At 37.0% G+C, this 17306-nt stretch overlaps 2 protein-coding genes across 7 annotated transcripts in view; one reads left to right on the forward strand and one right to left on the reverse strand.

The window, feature by feature from the left end:
* D2hgdh (D-2-hydroxyglutaric acid dehydrogenase) overlaps window positions 1-17306 on the forward strand; it is a 45916-nt gene that overhangs the window by 24595 nt on the left and 4015 nt on the right. The window contains exon 1 of one of the 6 annotated variants that reach the window (XM_066291164.1): window positions 5888-6069. The exons of 2 other annotated variants lie outside the window; for them this stretch is intronic. Coding sequence is in view for 1 of the 4 variants with exons in the window: in XM_066291160.1 (XP_066147257.1) it covers window positions 6114-6131 (18 nt within the window). In the remaining 3 variants the exon portion in view is untranslated. 3 more of the 6 variants (XM_066291161.1, XM_066291160.1, XM_066291165.1) reach the window with 3 other exon arrangements.
* LOC136344070 (zinc finger MYM-type protein 1-like) lies at window positions 371-3258 on the reverse strand. The gene has a single exon (XM_066291159.1). The coding sequence runs from the start codon at window positions 3123-3125 to the stop codon at window positions 999-1001; it is 2127 nt and encodes a 708-aa protein (XP_066147256.1). The 5' UTR covers window positions 3126-3258; the 3' UTR covers window positions 371-998.

A 17306-nucleotide genomic window follows, 5' to 3' on the forward strand; every position in this document is an offset into this window, starting at 1 on the left:
AAATTTTTGAAAATACAAAACGTCGGAAATCAGGTTAAAATTCTTAAAATGGCTAAAACTCAGCCATGAGATCCTAATTACTGATCGGAACACGTAGACTGAACTTTCTTAATTTACATGTCTATTTTTGCAAATCTTATTAATATGGTACTACGAAGTGCAGGGTGTTTAAGAATTTGTATAAACTTTAAAGAGTGAATCTTTGACGAATTTTAAAATAAAAAGTCCATATGAATACGGGCTTTGGGCGCTTGTGGTGCAGGGCTTAGTAAGAAGCCTCCCAAATCACCAGATTTAAATCCTTTCGATTATATTCTGAACAATTTTCTCTAGAATTTTTTCGTATTTTGAAAAATAAAAACACTATTGGTGACGATTTTCACAAATTTATTTATAAAACATCCTGCATAACATTGGGTTTAACTAATTTTTTGTATACCACACTTTAACAACAAGCAAGACTTAACCCCCCAACGTCATTCAAAAATTCAAAACTTCTTGGTCAATTTGTCATCTTATTACACCTATCCCGGGACGCAGTAATATACGAAAATTCTGTAAGAAACCGAAAAACTATAGAATTGAAGACGAAAATGAATTTAGTATCAGAGTTTATACAGGGTGTTCCAACAAGATACGAACATAAAATACACGACCCAAAAAACATACCATCCTGTGTAAACTGCTGATGATTTTGATGTTTTATTGTAGATATATAGATGTATAAAATTAAAAATATTAACTCATATATGAGAGAAGCACAAACTATGAGAAAAAATGTGAAACTTTGCTACTGTGTGCATCGAAAATGGTGCGTTTTTGAACATGGGCCTATTAGTATATTTTAATTATTTTGCAGAGTACTATCGCTCCCTGAAGTATCTGCATGAGGATATGTCACACCCTATATACCTATAACAACCCTTTAAAGCCACTTAAGAGTGTTCATACTCACTTATAAACATAACCAACAGAACACATTAACAACAAAATGAAAATTAAACTTTTCTAAAAACAAATTCCAACCTCTTCTTCTTGGTGGCAAACAAATTAATGACTTTATGATTAAAATCATCAATATCATTGAGAAAGTCCTTCTCCACCGACAGGGCACACAGAGCGTTCAAGTCGCTGGCTCTCGCACTATTCGTTAGGAAAGTTTTGATTTGCTTCAGCACCGAAAAACACCTTTCTGCCTCTGTTGTCTCGATGGGCATGGTGCTCAGCACACTTAAAAGTTTAATCAGTTCTTGGAATGCAGACTCCAAATCGGCGTCCGAGACCAAGGCCAACAAAGGGACAACACCCGAAATGACCCTCAACTCGGGCCTCTCGTAAACTACCTGAAGCTCATTTGTAATCTTCTGTTTGTCTAAAAAACGAAACTGCTTTATTGTGTCATCAAGGAATTTACTGGGGAAGCTCATTCTGTATTCTTTGAAGCTGCCAACTCTGAATAAGTTAGTGGCGTTGAGGTAGTCGAGAGAAGTGAACCTTGAGGTCACATGCCGGACAATCGCGTTGCAAATCTCCATGGCTTCCTCCTTTCTTTTGTCCCTGTTAAGGATCCTAGGCTTCTTAGCCACGTGCTCATCCTCATCGTCATCGAAATCTGGATTTGAGTTAATTTCATTTTCAACTTCACTAATCAACACATCAATCTGCTGTTGAATTCCATATAGCGCGTTCTCGAACCTCTTCAACTCTTCATTCTTCTTGTAAGCATCAACCCCCTCTTTTTGCATGAAATTGAACACTGAAACCACATGAGGAATGATTTTGTTGAAAATTCCCAGCCAAAATATGAAGTGTTTGTCTTGTAGTCTGAACTTGTAGCCGCCAGCTTGGTTCACTGTAGCGTCATTAGCAGACTTCTCCAGGAAATCCATCACCATCACTAAATCCCTTCGGTACTCGTGAATGGTCTTCACTCCCAGGCCAGAAGCATCGAAGTCCCATTGAACAACGCTGGAATTTCTTCTTTTTTGGACTAGTTCGTTGAGGATATTGGTAACTTGTGGCGAGTTGCTAATGAAGGAGCAGATGCTGCAGAGGCTAGAAAAGAAGATTCTCGCTTGCTTGTTCACGGAAGCTGCACTGGATATGATTAAGTTCATCGAGTGTCCATAATAGTGGACGTATCTTGCTGAAGGGTATTTTTCTTTTATTTTGTCAGGGATCAATCCCAAGGAACCACTGACAATTGAGGGCCCGTCGTAGCTGACTGAAACGAGTTTCTCTTGGTTTTGCCCAATTAACACTTCGAGTTCTTGTAAAACCCTCCGAGATACTCCCTCTGCATCGCAAGTTTCTGGATGCAGTATGTTCCAGAAATGCTCTACAGGTTTTCCATTGAGCAGATACCGTACTATCATCACCAATTGGCATTTGCAGCTAATATCATTGCTCTCATCCAGTATCACTGACAAATACTCCGCACTCTTCACTTGTTTCAAAATTTCTTCTTTGTAGACCCCAAAAATGCATTCTAAAAGCTCTTGAAGAACATTCAGCGAAATGTCCTTAAAAAATGAAAATTTCTCTATTAGTTCTTTGTTTTCCTTAAACAGTTCATCAGTAAAATTGATCAGTTCCTTGAAGCTGTTCTGAGACGCTTCTTGTCCCCTTAAAGCCAGCTCAAAGGCCCCGCAAAATCTAATGCTGCTGATAATCTTATCCAAGTCATGCCGGTTCTGTCGGACTTGCTCGTTTTGCTTCAGCAATTCGGCTCTCAGGGAAGAATTTAACAGAATTTTAATATCGACTTTTCCGAGCATGTTCAGACTGAACATGTTGTGTAAGTGTCTTGGGCTGCGTTCATGTGACTTAATTTTCTCCCAAATGTGTATTAAATCGTCCACCCCCTTCTCACTCCAATGCTCATCCCCCCCGTACAAAACACAAGGGAAACAGTACATTTTGTTGGTGATTGCGCAGCCGCAAATCCAGTTGCTTTTGTTGTACAACACCGGGTTGAATTTGCGCGATCGGTTGATTTTGTCGCTCTGTGTGGCCTTGGTAATATTCAAATCGGGCGTGTCGCGACCCAAGGCCTTGATCTTCAACTGGTCCTCCACGCAGAACTGGGTGAACTTGTTTATTAACAGGAAACTTACTTTATTCATGGTGATTTCTAGAAGCGGCACAAAAAGGCTGCCTGGCGCCCTTCAAGGCTATCGAAGCGGAATACGCACAAGCACGAACCGAGCAAGCTACTAAACAACTGAATGAATACCGTCTGATGTCGTCATAGACGGACGTTAAACCGACGCGGAGTGAGATCGTGGCACAGCCCGGGCGTTGCCGCCGTATTGCCAGATCGACATCGTTTTCGTTGAAAAATCATGTTATGCCCCCATTTAGATTCATCTTTTATTCATCGCATCTAGTGGCAACGCTGCTTGTAGTGCCATTAATAGCCCAACTAGCAGTTTTATAATTTTAATCTTTAGCCACAATTGCTATTTATTATTATATAACGGTTTCTTTGAGATATACTACAATTTTGTGGAATTTGCTTAAACAATTTAGCGCTTAGTTTCCTCTGATTGTTTTTCCCAATGACAATTTGTTTTAATTAGGGTCTCCTGTCTTTAAAATCAATCGACCAACACATATCTATATCAATGGAAAATTGAGAAGAAAACTGAGGTTTTCGTGAAAAAATTAAGGCTGCTATACAGCTATCATGCCGCTAACGTGGGTTTTATAAAACGTTTTAGTTGCATAAGAGTTTCCTGCGAATCCCCACTAAATGAATCAAATTCTAATATGGCCCATTTATTCTATAAGCATTCTAGGTGAGAATTCCTTGCTGGGTGTTAACTAAAAAACACGAACTGAATTTTCAAGCGATTTCATGATCAGGGTCGTACGTACTCGCGAAATAGCAGGTTTTTAATTGACTGGGGATCAAGATCGCATCAAGTGCTCGCATTTGATGGAGATAGCATTTTAAATACCTACACTGGATTTCTCAACTCTATTTAAATGCTTAAAGTCATCGCCCTTGGATGTCCAGTAGAAAGAAAGATTTATACTGACAGGTCATGGGTAATAAATAGAGTTTATGGGTTGAAAAAGCGCTGGCTGCGTGGTAATCGAAATTTCCTTTAATACACAGGGTGTCCCTTTCTGGAGACTTGCTATGGAGATATTAACAAGAACAGCACACATGAAGTCAGTTAAATTGAGGCAGAATCGCGCGATTTTGAGTTCGATAATACGTAATTTTGAAATGTCAAAAATTTCGTTGACTCTCGGAGCTATTCTTAAAGAAGTCAAATTTTTGAAGAACTATTTAATTTTTTCCTCAGCTTATTTAGTAATAAAATTCAAAAGTATTGATGCTTTGTCGTTGAAATTCCCTCTCTTCCACAACATGGCGTTGTTATATTTGAAATCCAACGTTTCGATTTTCGGTTACCATCATCATCGTTGTTTTTTCTGAAGGGCGCTATCTTAGATTTTCTAATTTTTCAATTCAGCTTTTTTTATTACAATGACATATCACGTGTCAAGGCGCATTTCTGCAATTTGTGCAAACAATGCCGCCCACTTTAATTTAGCATCTAGTACTTATCGCTTATGCAAGAAACCCTGAAGGTTTAAAAATTCGACGGGAGTTAATAACGCATATGCAGTGAATGCGTGACAAAAGTATCAAGTCAGACGTCACTTTGACTCAAACCTTAAAACGCCACCTGCAATGGATGACGAATTACTACTGTCGTTAAATACCGGATATCTGGTAATTGATAAGCGGAATGATCCAATTTATATCAAGAAGAATGTCAAAATCGCGGGATATTCTGAGCGATTTCATCTTATATGGTGCAGATGGGAACACAAAAAAATCTATTTTGAATGGTGCGCTGTTGACTGGTCGCATATGAAGTCATAATCATCGTAGCTCATAGATAAGTATAAACTCGCTTTCAATTCTCACAGGTGACGCAACTGACTTTATAAACAGTTGTGAAACATACGGAAGGAGATTTCTAGAACATTCAATGGGACATCATGAAGCAACCCTTGTGAGGGGCAACACTCTCATCCCTACCCCTAAATGTGTTTGACACATAATGCAATTATGCCGAAAATAGCTCTTTACATGGGTGGGGTTGCTTGATCACCAGATGAGCAGAGCAGACTTGCAAGCCTGAGAAAAGTGAACTTTATGCACTTGAGAAAGACGCGCATAATTTTCAGGTGAGGTTAATTTGAGTTTCTCCTGACTTAATCTTATGTTTTGATGTCTGAATGGAGTTCTCGAGTGCGAATACCGAAAGAAAACAACCAAAAAAAATGAAGGAAATCAAGGAACAAACACAGAGTTCAAGCTCAGGGTCGTTTGCGATGGTTTGTTTTGCAGACAAGGGCAGACGGAGGGTGTTTATTGATCGGCCAAAAGGGCGGAAACGCACAAGACCCCTTTTGATAAACGCTATTAAGCCGAATGTTTAATGCCTTAATATCCAGATAACGACGATGGGTTTTGTTTTTACCATAAAACGAAATGAGAAAACGTTTTGGAGAATTTAAAAAGTTTAAATGATGTTTGACAGAGTGTCAACGAATTGTTGACTTTTGACAGGGCATCACTCAACTGTGAACAATTGATAGTATTTGGTAGTCGATGGGCATTCAGCACACGCTGAGCAGAAAACAATTTTTTTATGTGACAAGAAGTTTAAAGTTTAAAAGGCTAAAATAAGGTTTAACGGTATGTCAGTTAATTAATGCTGTTTGATAATCTTTCAGTCAATTATTGATGTTGGGCACTGAGTCAGTAACACTTGACATTTGACAGTTTTCCTGAATTCGTCAAACGTTCAGCTTGTACTAAGTGCTAATTGACAATTCTATATCATTAACACTAAAAATACTAGAGAATACTAACTCAGCGTGAAGCGCACCGCAGTGAACGTACCAAATTCACCTTGCAAAATATCTCAATGTCACCATAAGTATATCGACAACAGTTTCGTCACGGGTTTTCATCATCATCAGCTGGCCAGACTGCGACAGAGCACATTTAGATACAAAGCACATATCTCTCTGTCTCAGGTCAGTAAGTAAAAGCAAACAAGTTCCATGTGTAATTAGTAATTATGATCCAAGATAACTGCGTAAGTTTAGTGAACAAGAAGTTTGTTTTGTTCGAGTTATTGCTGTATTGTAAATGAAAGAGTAGCGACAAAAACGATTTGTAACCGTGTGAAAAGTAAAAGTGTGAGGTTAGGAGTGCAGTAGTGTGTGATCAAACGTGAAAAGTTGAGAAGTATGTACATGATGATTAGCTTTTATTATTATTACGTATGCGTTGCTCGTGAGACATGAGCGTTATGCAAAATATTTTACTTGAAGGAGTGTATTAATATGAGCGTTACCACACGTGTACGTAAATAAATGTTTTTGTTATTGATATCAAATCAATCAGAAAGTTCCAAAAAATAAAAAATCTTTTCTTGTAAGCTCATGGAGTATCCGTTTCAACGAATTTCTGCCTTTAGGCGTTTAGGGATTGCATTCAAATCTAATAAATAATTTTTTGGAACAGTCTGGAAAAAAGAACACTTTGGTCCGGAACATTAACACTAGTCAGAGAGCCCCACCTTTATCTATATAATTTTTTTCATAAAGCTCGCTACATTCTTGCTTTAAGATCTGCCAGAAATTCTTGCCGCGAATACTGCAAACTAAGACCTGTCAGTATTAACAGCAAATAAGGACTCTTAAGCATTTCTCCTATGCACAAAGAATACTTTTTTCGATTATTGAATCTCTCCTTTTCGGCTTTAAGGTCTACTGGAAATTAGCCAGAAAACAGGGTTTCTGTTTTTACTAATATCTAATTTCTACTTTAAAATCTACCAAAAAATAAGGCAGACAGAAATTTTAAATCTCATACATTTCTCTTCCGTTTCAAGGATATTTGTTTCCACCTTCTTAATCTCAAATCTAACAGAAAATAGTTCGTAAAAGTGCTTTGATTCGCAAGATGTTAGCTTGTTAATTGGAACATTTATTTTCTATTTTCCTAGTTCAAATCTACTAAAAAACTAGTAGAAACACGGAAAACTCGAAATCGCAGCCTTTTCTCCGACATTTGAGGAATATTTGTAACACATGAATATCTGCTTTTCAATTTTCCTGCAGATCAGGTCTTTGATTGGAAAAACTTCTTTTTCTTCCATGGAACATAAGTTCTATTTATATTTATAATCTATGACAAAATGAACCGAAAATTAGGGATTTAAAACTCGTATGTTTTTCCTTTATATTTCAAGAACATGTTTTTCAACAAATTTCTACTCTTTTATTTCGAAGTCTACCAAAAAAATGTCGAAAAAACGGGTTTTAATTTGGAACGTTTTTTCGTCTTCCATGGGTTAATAATTTTTCTATTGTGTTGCCTCAAACTCAGCCCAGGTAAGGATTGACTGTCATGTTGTTCACACTATTCCACTTTTCTTACTTTAACATCTACTAAAAAAGTCACCCGGAAAATGGAGTTTCAAGTCCTGGCAATTACAAGTCTTATACAACCTTAACCAAATTACAACACAAATTTTACCGAGAACTTCGTCTTTTTCAAGTTAAACGACCTGATTTTAGAACCGAAATTTCTCACACATAACGCAATCAGAAAATGGCTTGAATAATGTCCGAGAACTGTAGAAAAGGCTATTACGGTCCCTCACGTTCGCCGAAACTGTCATGGAAAGTGCTTATAATGAACGCATTATAGGTCAACACCCTCGGCAGTCGGCTTCAGAGCTACGTTGCCACGCTCACTTGAAAGTATTAACACAGCAAAGACGCTGACCAAAATACTAATTCAAATCAAACGTCATTATAAGATTGATTTGATTTGATTGACACTGACAGTGGCCATATTAAATTCTTATATTATTTTAACCCTTATACAAGTGACGTAATTTTTGTAGTGTTTGATCACGTGAAGTTTCACATCCATGGATGCTACACAATCAGAGGAAATTGATATTCTTTACTTCAATTTTTATTAATAGGAAAGCCATGGTGTTTTGAAAGAATTCCCATAGAGAAGTTCCCTGTCGACGATGTGTGGAGCTGGTGAAAAATGCAAATTCAAATGAAATGTGACACGATACTAGAAATCAGCAATTATATTGAATCTATGTAATCCCGTTGACGTCATTTCTATTATCCAAAATTTGTATTTTGTTTTCAATAAAATGTTGGCCGAGTTCAGTTGAAACGCTGTTGAAACTTGGCATCACTGTCGAGTGCGTGAAACGAACGATTCCCCGATTTCAAGGTTAAATCCTACTGACCCAGTTTTATACCGAATGGGGCGCTCAAGGACATTTTAAACGAGATAGAGCTATCTCTCGTCTCTGAATTTCTACCTGCTTTGGGAGCCGGTTTGCTTTCAGGCAACGACGGTTCAATAACGTAAAAGGTCTCTGGATAATTTGTCTGTTTTGCTGGAGTCGGTAAATTTAAATCAACTTGGTTATTATAGAAGGTACCAGTAACGTACCCTCACAAGATTTGATCTTAGATCTTCCAATGTTTGTTTTTCTTATGTCAAAAGCTGTGAAATTTCTACACTGTCACATTTCAACTGTCAATTTTTTGAAACGGTCGAGTTAACTTCAAATAGACAAAAATAACCTGAAATGAGCAATGATGGTTATTGCGCTCAACACGTTTTTAACGTTGTCGAAAGCTCATTCATTACTGATATGTCTACATTGACATACAACTTTCCAAGCTGCCATTTTGAATTAAAATAACCTGAACCTAAAATGGCATTTAAAACTTAAATTCTGTAATTTTGCTCATTATCTGTCACTTGATCAACACGTGGCCACCCCTGATAATTTATGTTGGAAACTCCCCGCCCCCTCTCTTCACAGAAGTTTCGCCAATCAGTACGTAATATCACGCGCATGCGTACTATATTAATTAATTCAGAAAAAGCATATTAGAAAAAACGTAACGGTCATCAACCTCTCAACGTTAACTTTGGCAACGCAGCGTTTTAGCCGACCGCACCCGTACAGAACAAATGGCTTCCTCCGACTCGACACGTCACTGATTTGCCTTAATTACATCACCAAATCCCTAAATAGACACTTACCAACAATGGCGTTCACACTGCAAAAAAGAAGGAAACATTACCAAGTGTAAGGCCTCATAGGCAAAACGCCACTTTTCGCACGGAAACATCAAACAAATTGCATTAGAAAAGCGTTTGACGGTTAAGAAAGCTCGATAACTGAGCGGTCGGTGTCTTTGCCCTGTAAAAAGACCCTTACAAAGACGGTTGCGTGAATTGCGATTGGAAGTATGGCCGACCAATGCGCTTATAGAACGTCGGTTTATTCGGTGAAAGGCGGGAGAACGCGCGATCGAATCATCAGTGGCGCCACCAGTGTCTAACACAGGGAGGACAATTCGAAAATTATGCGAAATCGGACGGCGTTGGAAACGTTGCCAAAATATGGGAAATGATGTTCAAAATGGCGGCTGAGTGCATGCAAGGCTGTCAGTGTCAATTTGTCGTGTCACTGTCATTGACATGTCAATACCTTTTTTGCATTTTCGGATACTGAAGGAAAAATCAATGACAAAGAAAAAAAGAACATTGCCGAGAATTTCTTGGACTCCATTAAAACTGGACCGATTTTAAAATGGAAGGCCGCTATGTATTGTGTCCTCGTGTGACGTCATTTGTTCATTAGAAATGTTTCGTGCGCCTGTGGAATCAGTACATATAACACGTAAGAGATCATGGGAATGTCACCTTTTCCGATTACGCCACCCTGCATTAGTGTCTGATTTGCCTAAAAGAGGCGTTAAAACTGGAAAAAAAGCGATATTACATGCAATTCTTCTAGATTACTGATTAAGGTTCTTAACCTTACGAAGTGATAAGAAAATTTAACGTAGCATTAATTTTTACAGTTTTGACCCCACTTTTAGGCAACTCAGACACTAATCCATGGCAGTCAATTCGAACAGTGTCGCTATCATGATTTCTTACTAGTTATATGGTACGCATTTCTGGTAAAGTAACGCCCTAGAGGCACTAACCTATAAGGACCTTTTGGTAAAAAAATTACCTTATATTTAATGAAATTTAGGTAATTGTTTGCTACATTCAGTTCTTCTAGACCATTGTGTCCTAGGAAGGTATATGATATTCCAACTTATTAAAAATCTCGTTTCGCCATTAAACGCAGCTGAACGTATTTTTCACTGACGTAAAAGTTAATCTAGCAAATAATTGCAGGCATTCGACAAAAATTGGTCACATTTTGAACAGAGAGCCGCCATGTATTAGTGTCTCCATAACACTATTTAAAACTGCTTCATCTTCGATGGATTGGGACTATTAAGATCCTATCCTGATATTTTTTGAGATATTAGGCTATCTTCAGGGTTTTAAATATCCGTAAATAGGAACAATATCTTGATCATATTTTCAAATTGAACCTGGAATATTTTCTCAGAAATGATCCAAAACGTTTGTTGTTAATTTTTAAATATTTTTAATAAAATAATTTGTCCAATTTAAAGAAAAAGCAAATACTGCTAACGAGGTATTCCTTTATAATATATGTGTTTATGCATCATTTAAATCCCGATTTTTGTAGCCATGTTGAGTACCACACAAATTCAGAACTGATTAATTTTAGAAAAATATAATTTCAGAAAATATATAAAATTCTTAGACAAAACTTTTTTTCTAGAGATTTCGCAGATATCGAAACACAACACTCTGCCAAATTCAATGGTTTTTGAAAACAAAAATATTTGTTTGATCATAGGTCCTATGAAGAGATAATAAAAAATACTATTCGAGTCTTCGGGTGACTTTAGAAGAATATTTAAAAAGGAAAAATCGAACCGACCTATGTTTTTTGTTTTTATAGGAGAAACGGTAAATAGCCTGAAATCAAAGAGAATTTACAGATAAAAAAAAAACGTCACGATTTTTGTTCAGTTTGCGCAGAAATTTTTTACAGATTGAGATTAGCAAAAAATCTTTCGTAATTTGCCCATTTTTTAAGCCGTTTCGTTCGAATTTCTGAGCTTCCAGGTGTAAATTTCTCAATTTTTGAAACTACATCCAAAAATTGTATTTAATGCGTACATTTCAAAAAGTTCCCAAATGTGCAAATTCATATTTTTTTTCTAACCAAAACGATGTTCCTTTTTGTTCCCTTTAATGGTTAGGCCTTCTGCTTTTTCGTCGTTCAATCTACCCATTTCTACTTCATGTGAGACCCCACCCTCTCCAAAACACATCTCATCTTCCTTATGAAAAAATGAATCCTATTTCATTCAAGAGTCAGAAATTCCTGCCGCTCGCGAAAGGGGGCTCCGAAAATTTTGTCCTCGAACACACTTAATTATTGTCACTCCTGTGAACTGATATGAGGATACATAATATTGTGTTTGATTAGGCTCTAATGAATTGTGAGGACTCCATTAGGTTCACGAAGCATTGCGCCCCCTCCACCCCGACACCTTTCCCGTCCTACCTTTCCCCTTCCTCCTCTCCCACTTCACCCTTCTTAGTAGCCATGATGCCCTGAATGTGCCCGGGTCGAGCTCATTGTACACAATATGTTTCTTAATGTCATGTTAATATGTGAAGGTATGGTTCTTCAGGCCATTTTGTGAAGAAAAGTTCACATGAACATATTCAAATTTTTTAGCTACAGGGTGTTGAAATATTTCTGTTCAAAACGTTATTTTTGAAAATTTTCAAAAAAATACTTTATTTTGCTTTCAATTTTACTGTATGTCTGTGGGACATGCAAACTCCGTATTTTAATAAGAAAACTAATTCCGTTAATCCAGTACATGTCTTCCGATATTGTTTACGAGAAAAATGGTACGCCACTGACATTTTTTCACGGGAATAGTTTTTCTGATTAGGCCGGCCAATTCTACATGTAAAAGGGCTCTTAAAATAAACTATAAATCATATACAATTTTTTATTATAAAATAATAACTTATAATAAACTGTCGAAACTAACAAATTAATTAAGACGATTTTCATAGATGCAATCAAGAACTAATTGTCTGACGAAAAAGCGTGAGAGACCTTTTTTATGAATTGCCCGACTTAATCAGAAAAAATATTTCAACGAAAAAATGTCAGTGGCGTACCACTTTTTTCGCGAATGATGTGGGAAGGCATGTTTGCGGACACGTCAGTGATTGCGCAGCAGAATGACTTTAAAAAAATTAAAAATTAAAAACTTGTGTTAAAGATTTAAATTTCTTAATACGTCTCAAAATTGAGAGTAATATCTAAAGTACTGTCTGAAAAATTTTAAAATACCCGTGTGAAAAAAAAATGTTTCACACCCTGTCTCTATAGAAGTTGGGCCGTTGCGGACACATGTTCATACGAACATTTCTTCATTAAATGACCTGAGGAATCAGAATCTGGCACATTAGCATGACATTAAGAAAATTCTATATATCAGTCATTCGTGATTCGTCAGAATCCAAAATCTGAATGGTTGGTGTGGTCTGAACGCACCAGTAATTGTCAAGGAAACCACTTCCTGCAGCCTCCAATTTAGAGTATAGCGGGCCTTATTCATCGATGTCTCCCAAACAACGGTTCCGTAAGGAACTCTCAGTGAGGTTACCATGGGAAAAACCCAGTCTAGGACAAGGATTTTAAAAAACATACTTCTTTTTCACTGCTAATGGTTTCGTTGGTCATCGCCTCCCAGGCCAGCGTCCGGTCTTGCTCCACCTCCTTCAGGAAGGGCGGCCTCGCGTGTTTTTCTAGGGGGGTGGGTGATTAGGAGCACTTTCAAGGTTTCTCTCCGAACGGTCAAAAGTACATGTTAGATCTTGTTTCTTTAGCGTTCTATTCTTTTCTAACATTAGCACTTTGGCACGCCCGGAGAATTTCTATACAGAATCCTTCTAATCACGCAACAGAACTTCCTGCGGTTCGTCCTTCTGCTGCACCTTAGTGCTGTCTCTGTGTTAACATAAATCCCCTTTATGTAAGAATTTGGTTAGTGCATATTGCGTCGCTTTGTTGAGCATTATTTCGTTAATGCAAATCCCGCCTTAAGACAAAATGAACGCAGAAGCGCATTTTAGATAATGCGCATTGGGTTGCGCTATGTGCGCACGTTACTGCACTATAAGACAGTAAGGGCAGGAAAAGCGCATTTTAGTTGGCGCATCTTGCTTTAGATTATTGTGCGCTTGGCACTTCGTTAACGCAAACGCAGAAAAGGCACAGTTTGGTTACCTAACGTACCTTGTGTTGCGCTGAGCTGCGTTTTTACCAGTAGGTAATTCCGAAAGTCATTGTGTGTTTTGAGTGGAGAGTGGAGAAGTGAGGGCAGAACTGGGTCCAGGTTAAAATTTTATTCTTATTAATTATTGATCCTGATATATTTATGGTATGGTAAAGTGGTATAAGTGCACACGCCACATTCACACAATAGATCGAATTATACCTAATACATAGTCTGTACAGGTATACAGCATGTCCCCTCTTGGAGCTTCAGATTCTTGAGCTTCTAAATTAAGAAAAACACCGGTAAATTTAACGAATATCAACTAAGACATATTTTGCGTGGATTGTGCCTAGATAGGAAGCTACAACTACCACACAATTTTGGTTTAAGGTTCCACCTCTCAAAGGGAGATTTTTAGTGTCTTGTTAAGACCAGTTACCAGCGTAACACTCTTCGTGCCCCCGGAAATTCGATAATTAAAATATTTCTAGCTATGCAGATGTAGAAGAAATACACTTTAGTTAGAGCGCACTTTACGTTGAATTGTATTAGATTTACTTAAACCCTACTTGAAAGAATGAGTAACGCATAGCCTCATGTTAATTGAGCTAATTTTTTAACGAAAAAAAAATTGTCATTCGAATAACAAATTCATGTAGAAACAGAAAAAATGTCGTAAGGCGAAACAGAAAGAGTTTACTACAAATGTCAAAAGATTTTTTTGACAGAAGTTCTTTTTGACACAAGGTCCTTTTGACAAAGGTTTCCTGCGAGACTTCCAGATATTCGATACAATGTTATGATTGGCGCTATACGTAGCACCGAGAAGGTTGCGTAGATACAAAGACGTATCGTTACGCCCATCGTAAACGCGTTGTGCGTATGGCATTGCGCGAACGCAAATCTCGCATTAAAACAGATTCGACGCAAATAAATCACATTTAGAGATATTAAATTTGTGTGTAAAAAAAAAATTATCATAAAATAAAGCGGAGAGAGCTGATGACCGTGCAAAGCTTGGTTCCTCCCCCACCAACACACACCATAAAATACCTCATAAAGCACAGAGAAAATTATTGCGTTACATTGGTTGACGATAAACAAATACGTTTTCTTCATTATCTTATTATCTCATTGAACTTGATTGGAAACAGGATTTCGGGGGAGAGGGGTCGAGGGAGGAGGACAAATGCTTCGTTCCCCTCAAAGTGCGCGCATATGCCCGTAGGGAGGGGCCTGGTTATGCGCATGATTAGCCATGAGATCGGCCATGCTCCCAACTTGTAGGCGAAACATGTTTCTATGGGCGAAACCGTTGCCCGTTGGTGCGAATTCGTGCAGCGGCGGAGGAACGGGAATTCACACCATTTAGTAAATTCGCAATTTTATTCAGACATTGTCAAATCGAGAATAACAATTGGACTTTTTGCTCCACACTTGGATAAGTTGTGCCTCTTCATCTGTTCTCCAAAGTGCACAACATAAATGTTCTCTGTTGATTTCAGGTTTCGCGATGTTTGTCAGGAGCGCTATAAAAACACACTGGAATTTTAATTTTTTCCAAAAGACATTGAAAAATCAAAAGTTTACAATTTTTCCCGATTTTTTAAAACTGCGTTTCAATTTTATCTGAATGTCAAAAATAATACAGGATTAATAATTCACAGGGTGATCCGAAAAGGTTATGCCAAACTGAAGGATGTTATCAAGGACATTGCTGTGAACAATTTTTGCATCGAAACCTCTGCTCAAAAATAAGCCATTTTGGACACAGAGTCGTCATATTTGTTCAAAACTTTCCGTTTGATCTGTTCTTTCTTCCACTTCAGCTATTTGGTAACATCTACCAAATTTTCTGTAAGGCGTACTTCCTGATAATGCACACATTTCCATGGAGATGCAGGATAGAATATTGTTTGAACGTGACGGTGCACCTGTATATTCATTCATCTAAACCAATACTTTTACGGGTGATGGAGCGGAAGAGGCGGATTTATCAGATGACTAGCGCGAAGCCCCAATTTAAGCCCATTGGACTTTTTCCTGTAGGGGTTACATCAAATTGTTGGTCTATGAACCTCTTTTAGACACCCAAGAGACACTGTTAGGGAGAATGATGGAATCTTCCTTTTCGTGCAGCAAGATGCCCACATCTTACACTGGGTGCGCGATTCAATGATTTTAAAAATAAATTTATATAATCACATTGGAGATCGTCACTTTGAACCTTTATCATATTTTTTATGTTATCTGTAACAAAAATTATTTAAGTATAGCAGTATTTTGGTTTCAACGCGTCAACATTACGTTTTTGAATAAAAATGAGTATGAAGCCAAAACGGCTCATTTTTAATTAAGCGTTTCTATGCAAAAATTTTTCACCGAAATGTCCCTCATAACATCCTTAAGCTTGGTACAACTCTTTTGCAACACCCTGCATACGGACACGTGCTAGGAAAATATAATCACAACTCAATATTTTTCAATACAAAAATCCCCTAAAAAATTCATTGTTTGTGCAAGTTTGATTTACATCTGTTAAACTAAATTTCCTCCAAAAGTCTAAAAATTAATAAAAGTTTAGAATTAACCCATTTACTAATTTGTAAATCTTTTTTTCTAATTAAAAAATGTTTTGCCAAGTTTATCAATGAGTAACAAAGTAGTTACTTGTCAAGTTTCAGGGAAGCATTTATCCCTTGATCCGCCACTGACTGTAAGGCGAGATATCGTTAAAAAAAAAGGGAATACCGAATACAATTTTCGTGTAAAAAAAACAATCACGTAACAAAATCAGAGTTCTTTAAAAAAAGAATTAAAAATTTAATAATTAATAGACTGTAACAATTTGTCGATCAATCGACACTGGAAATCTCATAAATTTTACAAACAATAAATCAGTGAAATAACAAAAAACGAAAAAATTATAAACGAGTCGTCGCTTAGTTCATAGTCAAAATTTTAAATATTTGCAGAAAATCACATATATGTATATATATATATATGTATATATGATTAATATAGATATGTAAGAACGAAATACATACAAAAAATATCTGAGGTGTACCATGAGGACTTAAAAACACAGGATCGAGATTCTTGGTTTTACCTATCTTCCTAATTTTTAATCCATATTTAAAATTTTCCTCGATACGACCCTGATATTGGTATTACCACTTTGAAATTTACAAATTTTGTAGAATATTTTATGAGCTTTCGTTATGTATGAGAACGAATAGCACATTTAACTTCCAAGACACTACGTATACTTCATCTTAGTTAAATTTAGTCAGTGTCTCCCCGATACTTCGTCTTTTCTTTAAACTCTCGCTAAAACTGTGTGGGCTTTTCCAGTTTGAGAAAGACAGTGGCATGCTAGGTTGTTAGAGCTTCTATGAATTTGCCAAAATGCAGGAAAAGAATAGTGTTTTTAGAGTCGATTTCAAATATTCATGGGTACGACCATGATATTTTTAATATCACTATAAAATCTACAAATGAAGTTTTATTTCTATAACCTTCAATAGCCACAAGAGACAATATAGAACCTAGAGCATGTACACATTTTTGGAAACGAGAGATTGAGAATCAACATTTTTCCGGATAATTTTTGTCAAACACATATGAGTACGACCCTGCTATCGGTAGCATCTTCATAAAGTTGGCGGCGGTGAAACACAGTAGCGCAACTAGATTTTCACAGTTTTAACGAAACTAAATTTGGAAATTTTATGAAAATCCTGAGAAACCAGAAGAAGCACAGGTTTTCAGAAGTATTTAACGTACCTACATGGAGTTTCGAGTAATTATTGTGTATCTCTCTAAATTTAGAAAATGTATAGGATGTCTGAGATATCAATTACTCCACTGGTTTTCATTCAATTTGAAAGTCCACAAAATAGCTGTAGGGGTTATTTGTAAGTAATTAAAAAAATGTCCATTTGAAGCCAGTTAAGCAGGGCCGTACTAAAGACATTCTTTGAGTAAAACCAACAACAACAAAAAATCAAATGGAGAAAGTA

Source organism: Euwallacea fornicatus, chromosome 16 (genome assembly GCF_040115645.1).
Source record: "Euwallacea fornicatus isolate EFF26 chromosome 16, ASM4011564v1, whole genome shotgun sequence".
NCBI lineage: Eukaryota > Metazoa > Arthropoda > Insecta > Coleoptera > Curculionidae > Euwallacea > Euwallacea fornicatus.

Excerpts from the sequence above, each read along its gene's own strand:
- LOC136344070 (XM_066291159.1), bottom strand. The coding sequence starts at position 3,125 with ATGAATAAAGTAAGTTTCCTGTTAATAAACAAGTTCACCCAGTTCTGC.